Source organism: Gobius niger, assembly GCF_951799975.1.
Source record: "Gobius niger genome assembly, chromosome: 20".
Lineage (NCBI taxonomy): Eukaryota > Metazoa > Chordata > Actinopteri > Gobiiformes > Gobiidae > Gobius > Gobius niger.
This window is the reverse complement of record NC_136871.1, coordinates 18,933,745-18,942,900: the sequence shown is the minus strand read 5'-3', so window position 1 is coordinate 18,942,900 and position 9,156 is coordinate 18,933,745. Positions and strand designations below refer to the sequence as shown.

The 9,156-nt window shown below is 38.8% G+C and overlaps 1 protein-coding gene across 1 annotated transcript; it reads left to right on the top strand.

Moving 5' to 3' along the window:
* Positions 1-3,725: 3,725 nt before the first annotated feature.
* Positions 3,726-4,650, top strand: LOC306979904 (troponin I, slow skeletal muscle-like). Its single transcript, XM_079579063.1, has 5 exons — positions 3,726-3,772; positions 3,850-3,981; positions 4,048-4,137; positions 4,197-4,373; positions 4,447-4,650. The coding sequence occupies exons 1-5, from the start codon at positions 3,764-3,766 to the stop codon at positions 4,549-4,551; spliced, it is 513 nt and encodes a 170-aa protein (XP_079435189.1). The 5' UTR covers positions 3,726-3,763; the 3' UTR covers positions 4,552-4,650.
* Positions 4,651-9,156: the final 4,506 nt, after the last annotated feature.

Below are 9,156 nucleotides of genomic sequence, written 5' to 3'. Positions count from 1 at the left end.
GAGAGCTTATCTTTTACAAAGGTTTCTGCAAATAATTATTGATGTTTGCTACATTGAAAGATTTTTTACATCTCTCCACACATAAACAGTTAAGTTATTTTAAAGGGGGATGATCCAAACAGGGTTTTTCTGTTGTCATTTCTCATCATGTTCACAGTTTCCTGGCAGATACAGAGGTAAAAAACAACTATCGAGAACATCCCATAACATACAACATGTTGAAATTAATACTGTTACTGTTGAGCAGAGGTAAGAAACATCAGGCCCGGGGTAAAATCTGGCCCACAAGTATCGAATCTCTGGCCCCCAAGAGTGATTTTAGGAAGTAGAATTACACACAACAGAGACCAAGAACCTGTTTGAATACTCAGTAAAAATACTGAAAATAGAGTCTTCTTTATTTTATTTAGTTTATTTTCCAACAAGGAAAATCCACCTGTCACCAAGATCCATTGCTGAATATGTGTAGTCTATCACTATTGGAGAGGGTCACATTAACAGCATAAAATGTGGAGGATGTAAACTAAATATGTGTTTAGGTGAGAATGTCGACATTTCAGAAAATATTTACTACATGGAAACTAATGGAGACTTTACTACTTAGAAGCCTGTCTCCAAAGTCTTTTATTATTTCAAAAATACAGTTTATTCCCATAACAACGCTGAGAAGAGTATCATATTTTAAACGTTCTAGCTTTGGGCTTTGATTGACAGGCCCTGGAGCACTGTGGAGGCTTGTTGCTGCTCATCCTGTCTCATGGAGAGGAGGTGTTTTTCTTTTTAGGAACATGCTCTGTAGGATGAGACTGAGCTGCAAGCATGGATTCTCTCGGCTGGAGTAATTAATGTTAATGGAGAGGAGTGAGTAATGACAGTCTACTAAAATGTCTATGGTTACGGCAGAAGAGCCTGAAAGATACACCTATGCAGTAGAAATCGCTGCTTTTATGAACACAAAATGACGTTTAAAAACAAACTCCACTGAAATGTACTGTACTGCAATGTTAATGGGTAAGCTATTTTAAAGTAAATCATTGTTAATCCAATGCGGTAGAACAACAAGCTGCCTTTCAAGCTTACTATAGAGTAAATTGCACAGTAATTTGCTGGCTATGACTCTGGTACAGTCTATACGTGCCACAGTTTCCTAGAGACAGTCTGGCACGCACCACACTCGTTGGTAATCCCTCTTGCCATATATACAGTGGAATTATAATCAGCTGCTCCGGGCCAACACTGCAGATCACAGTCTCATAAATCAAATCAGCCTGAGAGACTTAGGCCTCTGACTCAGCTCCAGCTCAGGCCTGTGGCGATGAAACGCGAAGAAGAGTTTGAAGCTGGTCCAACTGCCAATGACAAAACCACAACACAAAAATCTGCTGTCTTGCAATAAACAACAATGTCACAGATGATATCATATACACCCAACTAGAAGATTGAGTTTGAGATAGAAGCAAATAAATAAAATTCACGCTTGACTATTACAACCATTACAACACATATTATGTCAATGAATGAGTGATTATGGGGTTATTGAAGAATGCATTTTGTGGAACAGTGGGTCAATTGGTGTGACGCAAATGGCCTGGCTGTGTCGTCTGGCAGTACAAATTGAAGAGTGGCAGCATCACATGTTGTTGCAATTTGTCTATGTTTAGTTAGAGAGCTTTAGCCAAATGTATACTGGAAACTACATTCCTGCTTTAAAACCTGGCTTAGAATTGTCTGTAGCTATTATCCTAATCAGAGCAAGGGGGCCCTGCAATCTCAAGGGAGTGGCATTTCTTCAACATCTAAGTAGCAAGAAAACAAACATACAAACAAACAAAAATATATATATATATAATAGCAGGATAAATATGCCTTGCGAACGTTACCTGCGAATGTGAATGCATAAATCAAGATAATATCTCAAAATAAAAGCTAATCGATTTAAAGTTAGTGAGAAACAATAACTTTAAGTAACACATTCAAACTCATCAACAAAAACAAAACAGTAGCTACTCTGTCAGTGTGGCGCTGGCATCCCTATCAGTGTGTGTGTGTGTGTGTGTGTGTGTGTGTGTGTGTGTGTGTGTGTGTGTGTGTGTGCGTGTGTGTGTGTGTGTGTGTGTGTATGTGTGTGTGCGTGTGCGTGTGTGTGTGTGTGTGTGTGTGTGTGTTACTATTTAAGTCTCGTTGTGATAGAGAGGAGGGACAAAGGGAGCAAGAGATACATATTCCCTTGTTCTTCTCCCCATCTCTGAGTAGCGCGTCTGCATCCGAGGCATCTGCACAAAGGTAAGCCCTGTCTGCTGTCAGAGTTAGGGCATCTTAGACAATTTGTAAAAGTTTGAATAGAGGGAGGTGAGAACAAATGATCAAAAGAAGATAGTATGCCACCTCCAAGAGAGGAGAATGAATGAACACAAAGTAACTGTGAGTTTCTTCAAAGTATGTTGCAGGATTCAGCAAGCTGAAATCAATTTGAGATACAGTGAACATTTTATATTGGACGTTTCCGTTCCGTTTTTGTTGGGACCTCGGAGGGGACCTCTTATAATGTAAAAAGCTTGTGCAAAATAACTTGCCAAACAAATCTGGCTAGTTATTTAAGTGTCTAACCCAGGGCTTAAACATGTTTATGTTATGTTATGTTTTTAATATGTTTGCTTCAGCTCATTCTAGGTTAAACTTGGCAGTTCCCTTTGTTTCAGAAATAATTAAATAATCTAAAACAGAGTATCAAACAGAGGTTTTATGTGGTTCTTTGTAACACAAAATTGTTTTGTTTCATTTGTAGTAAAATGTTAAAAAATGTCTGATAAATGTGGGCATTTTGACACCAGACGACTGTTTAGATGCCCCTGAAACATCATGCAAAAAATTTAAAAAAAAAGCTAAATCATAAGTCACAAATAGTGAAAAGTTGTATGAAAAACATTGAATAACGGCTTGATTACCAATACTTGCCATATCTGTAATGCCTGCTAACGCGCGGTTAGTCCAGGCGAGTTCTTTCCAAGAAAAGCTCTATTTGTGTTTTGTCCAGTGGTTGAGCCTGTGTTGGTGGGACAGTGGCGATAAGTGTGAGGTCCTTTATCTGTGGACGAGCTGCCATGTTGGCTTGAAATTGCTTCTGCCTATCTGCCATCACTTTGCCTCCTGGCAGACTCAACTATCACCACTCGGAGGTGAAAATAGGACTAGGTCCAGCTTGTGTCCAATGAGATGGAACAACAAAACAAGGGACTTGATGTTTCTTTGCAATCAAAACAATGTTTTGATATTCTAGTGAACCATGATGCAATCTGATAACATTTACCTATGCTACACACATGTTATATCCAGGGAGAACATATGTCCGTTTAATGGAGCTAAAATTGACAACATAGTTGAGACTCACTGACGTATTAGACCTCAGTGGTCCCCTGTGTCTGCCACTTCAAAAGCCAAAAGGTTTTATTTTTGTCTTCCAGGGGGAACGTGAATAGCCAAGATGCCTGAGAAAGCGTAAGTGGATTGTCTTTCTTTCCATTGTGTGTCAGTGTCAACAGAGTCTTAACCATGAGCTTAAAGCAGGAACTGTTGTTGAAAGAATATAAACACTCCATTTTGTTTTGTTTTTCCCATGTTCTCATGAAACCCATAGACCAGAGGTAGGATTTAACAACCATTACATGAAAATTACACCTGAAAAGAAAAAATGACTGATGAGGTTTTTTTTGTTTTACAAATGTCTCTATTGCAGAAATCCAAAATTTCCGCGTCCCGAAAGCTCATGCTGAAGGTGGGTGCTTGTGTGAACATAGACTCACCACAGATACAATTCCTATGGAACTTAGTGCTATACCTTGTCCACTGCAGAGCTTGATGGTTGCTAAAGCCAAAGAGGAGCTGGAGCAGGAGATGCTGGAAAAAGAGGAACAAAAGGCCAGATATCTTGATGAAAAAGCTCCTCCGATTCAAACTAACATGATGTCAATACAGAAGCTCAAGGTACTGTTTGCTTATTCATGTAATTCAAAGTGATCCTTTTCTAGCTCCATAATCTCTCTGCTGTAGGATCTGTGTGAAGAGCTACACACCAAAATAGACGTTGTGGATGAGGAGCGGTATGACATTGAGGCCAAAGTGCTGCACAACACCAGAGAGGTAAGTGGACGACAGAAATAAGACACAACATTAAAGATAGTTACACAACACTCTTTCAGATAAAAGACCTGAACATCAAGGTGCTGGACCTCCGAGGGAAGTTTAAGAGGCCTAGCCTCAGAAGAGTGAGGGTCTCGGCTGATGCCATCCTGCGCTCGCTCCTGGGCTCAAAACACAAAGTCTCGCTGGATCTACGAGCAAATCTGAAATCTGTTAAAAAGGAGGACACGGAGAAGGTATGATTATACGAAATGTATGAATAACATTCAGTACGAACGTTGCTGTGTCATTGTCTTTTTACGTCTTCAGGAGAAAACTGCGGAAGTGAGCGACTGGAGGAAAAATGTGGAAGCCATGTCAGGAATGGAGGGCCGCAAAAAGATGTTTGATGCAGCAAAGGGAGGCAACCAATAAAGATGCTTTACTCGACACAACAGGCCTAAATTCTAAACACTTAAAAAAAACACTTGTACAGAATAAACCTGACAAAATGCTACAAGTCAAAGTTTTGGTATTATTCTTATTACTAGGATATTTAACATTATTCTTTTAAGCATCTGCTTGCACTTTATGTTTGTATGTTTTTTTCTCACTGCAAAATAAACAGAGCATGTGTCATCATCCTTCTCTTTGTTTTTTAAATTATACATTTGTCATGTGCAAAAAGCTATTTTTTAAAGCTTTGCTTTAAGCAACAACAACAACTTCAGTTTTTCTGGCCTTGATAGTCGGGAAACCAAGACCAAAGTCAAGATTACAAATGATCTCATCTATGAACAATCACCAGTTAAGAAATAGAACGCATAAATAACTGCAGTTGGATATGAGACATAATTTTCTCCCCTAATCATGGCAAGTTATTTCTCAAATAGTATGTGTGTAAATTCCTTTGCTGATATATGTTTCATTGCTATCTGTATCTGTACTCTGCCTTAATATTTAAAAAATTGTGTTGTACATTTAAATCTTCCAAAATGACACAATGTAGACTAATGGCCATTGAATGTGCAGCTGATGGGGAGCTTAATGAGATAATAAGCATTGAGCACAACCTTTAAAGAAACTAGATCACTAGTTCAAAACTACCCACTACCACGACTGTTTTATAATACCATCATGCACCGACCAGTTTTTTTTTTTAAACCCACAAGGGAGCAGAAATTTAAAGTGTGTACATATACACAAGATACTTACAACAATAAGTTGCTATGGCACAAGAGATGTTTCAAAACTATATGCAAAACACTCACACAAAAGCACACCATGTGAGTGCAGTTCCTCGTCCACTAGATGGCAGTGTTATGTCATATTCAAATTGACTCCTTTGACAACCAGAGGAAATGACACGAAAGCTAAAACTGTGCAAAAGGTAATATGAGTGTATGTCATTAAATCCCTGTCGTAACTGGTTCTGTAGATTTGTATATTTACGCAAAGTATTTTTTCATGTTTGATTTCAATGCCATAGGAGCTACAGACCCACCACTATATGCAACAAAGAACAGTGAGCTGTTTTATCAATGTCAGCAACTTGGATTGTGTATATATGGGTTATCTGAAGGTGATAATGATGCTTTTCATATCTGACTCAACTACACACTTTGATTCTGCTGTCTTTCAACTGCATTGATTTAATGATTAACCTGAAGCCATTTGGAATTGCTTATGGCCCATTGCATTGCCAAGTGAACCCGCTGTTACTTGCTGTCAAAAAGAAAAAGAAAAGAGAAAAATTATAAAACTGAGCTCAGTTCAGGTCAAATGGATCAGATTTTGATCTTCACGCTCGGAAGGAAGGATCCAAAAGCAACACAACAGACGACAAGTGCAATAGTCAAAATTAGAAGCCGGTCACACTCAAATGGTCACACTCAAAACTCTATCAAATGTAGTCAAATGTATTCTTAAGACCTGCAGAAACCTGCATCAAAAACAGAAATGTGCTCTTACAAAAGTATATATTTTCCCACACATACATACACTGCCCTAAGGAACTCTTGACAGAGGTTCCCTGGGAAGCTGAACAGAAATACTGGGTTGCCAGTAAACACCAGAAATATATATATAAACTAGCCATACAGAGCCCTGCTGATGACGTTGGCACAAATGAGGCACATCAGAGACATAAAAGGGCTTCTGAATAAAGATTTTTTTTGTGTGGTTATGGAGAGAAAACATGGCTTGTAACTAAAGCACTTAGTAAGTAAGTGCTTTTTTTGTCATTGTACAATTGTACAACGAAACAGTGTCCAGGTGTTGGGTTAGTCCCGAGCCGCTGCGACTGAGCGCGCCACCACTGTGGGCCAACCTGACCAGCATGTTTTTGGAGGTTGGGGAAACTGGAGTACTGCTTTCAGTGCTCCCCTGAAACGGTGTACCGCCCTCCTGGGGTTTCTCCCTCCACTCCACAACACTATCTTCCACCATCTTCTGGAAAGAGCGTAGATGAATATAATCTGCTTTATTCTCCAGTGAATGAACATTAGTCAGAACAATAATAGGGATAGAACATTTGTTTGACTTGGCTGCGAATCTTGCCAGGATACCTCATTGTTTGCCCCTTTTTTGTTTCCTGTAGCACCTCATGTGACACCTCCACTGTGCTGCAAGTGTGGGGGGATCTTGGTGCCTCTTCAGTGGTTCAGAAGAAGAAATGTGTCAGTCTTAAATGTCTTTAGCTGTTAACTTTTATAAAAAAGCAGGGTCCTTCATCATCAATATAGACTCTCTGCAGTAAAAAAAAAAAAATCACTGAACCTCACAAAAACACAGCAAAGATGCACAAAAATATCCGGTAAAACAATGTGGAACACAGAAACTTCAAATTTAGTTTGCAGAAAAAGGCCAAAAAGAGAGAGGGAAGTTGCTGCTTGTTTACATATCGCTGTGTAAAACCTATTCACCAAAGTATTTGATACAGCAGTACATAAATTATGATTATGTAAATGGAGAGGGATTTCATTTGAACCCTTTTTAGTGTCATTATAATTGGTACTGGGTCCAGTTCGTCACACACTGTCTGTTACATTTAATACAATCTTTTTTAGTAGAACAAGCTGGTTTGAGAAAAGAATGTATGAAGACATACATTCTGTTTTAATGCAATGAGCCATCTGTTTGCAGGTATGTGCCCACCCTTTGTAGACATGGGCATTGAACCATCATGTGATCTCTTGCTGGGTTTAAAAGCTTATGGCCAACAGAGTGGGACACAGTTTACAATCATTGAGGCTCATTTCAAGTCTACATCGCGCTGTCTCAGTAAGTCTATTCATTATTTTTTTGCAAATGTTTTCATATAAGGACTTCAACTGGACATTGTTCTGACTTTACCTGCGCAGGAGCTGCTGCATTCTTAACATGTCTGACACGGAAGATGTCGCCACTGAGTGAGTAAATGGCATTTGAAAAACTTGAAAATAGAATTTAAATAAATTCAAATCAGGAGGAAAATGCAATTATTTTCTGTGTTTGATTTCTTTCAGGGGCCAAAGTAAGTTATTAATAGCCACACATAAAAAGAAAGATGATAAAATGAAGACGAGGGAGTGAATGTTGTAAAATGCCGAAAGGCTTTGGCACAATAGTGTTGGATGTTAATAAAATTATGTTGCATTGAATAATTATATAATCTAATATTTCAAGTTCTCAACTTTATTTTTATGTGAAGATGACATTGTTACATTTATACAAACAAAATCTGCACTGACAGTAGAAAAGGCAGCTTATTTTTCTGCCACTTTGTTACCTGATTATGACACACTAAAGCCACGCATTAGAGAATTCTTAACGACGCACGCCCACTAATCTTCACAGCAGAAGGTGTATTTTTGGTGCCACTGTAGAGGCAGCTGCTGTCCTTGAGCCACTCTGTTAGCGCGACCTTTGACTCCTCAGTTAGTCCCTTGTGTTCTGGCCGGGATATTTCTCGCTGTGTATACACATCCCAGCGGATCACTCCCCATGCTGTCAATAGCTCAATGTCTGAACAAGAAAGAGTCATATCTCTATTTTTGTCTCTTTATGTGTTTGCCTGCTATGGCTGCTGCGCCGCTCTGTGAAACTAAGGAGCACCTGTCTTTCAACGCACAGAGTGCAGTTAGAGCTGGAGATCCATGTAGGTCAGCCAGTGTTCTCTGTCTACAACCTCAGGGAACAAAGCCGCACCAGCACAATGCGCACTTTCATTTTTATGGCTGATGGAGGTCGCCTAAATGCCGGTTGGCTTACCTTTGCTGCAGTGGAGAGGGCTTGAGTTACTTCCAGGCAAAAGGGACTTTGACCAGAAAAAGTGGTGTCACTTTCCCCCAGAGAGACCCCATTGCCGAGGTGGGAACTGAATCCACACCATGAAAAACTATCCTGTTGTGAGAGAAATCAGTGCAGTGAGTCAAAAATATATTTTTCTGTATTTTTTTCCCACTACACAAACGTTTTCCACAGGGCTTAAAGGCACCATACCTGATTTTTTTTTTTATTACCAAAAAATGAAAGAGGGAGCTAAAAGATGTCAGTTGTAGTATGACCTCATTTCCAGAGGTGGATAAAGCACAAGCAGCCAAAATATTTACTGAAGTAAGAGTAGTGTTACTTAGAAATAATAAAGTACACGGAAAAAATGGTGACCCACACAATTACTCAAGTAAAAGTAAAAAAGTAATGGGGGAAAATGCTACTCGAGTACTGTGAGTACCGAGTAACTGCGAAAAACTGATTTATTTTCAATGATGCCATAAATTGTGTGAAACAACAAATTGTTATATTGTTGATATTTACAAAAAAATTGCATGAAAATAAATTTGCCGCTTAAATTTCACTCACAGTAGAAAAAGTAACAATTATTTTTACTCAAGCAAGAGTACATGTACTTCATTATAATCTTACTCAAGTAGAAGTAAAAATTACCATATGATGAAACTACTCTAAGAAGTACAATTTCTCCAAATAGTTGTGCAAGGACATGTATGAGTAAATGTAACTGAGTAAATGTACTTGAGTAAATGTACTTGAGTAAATGTA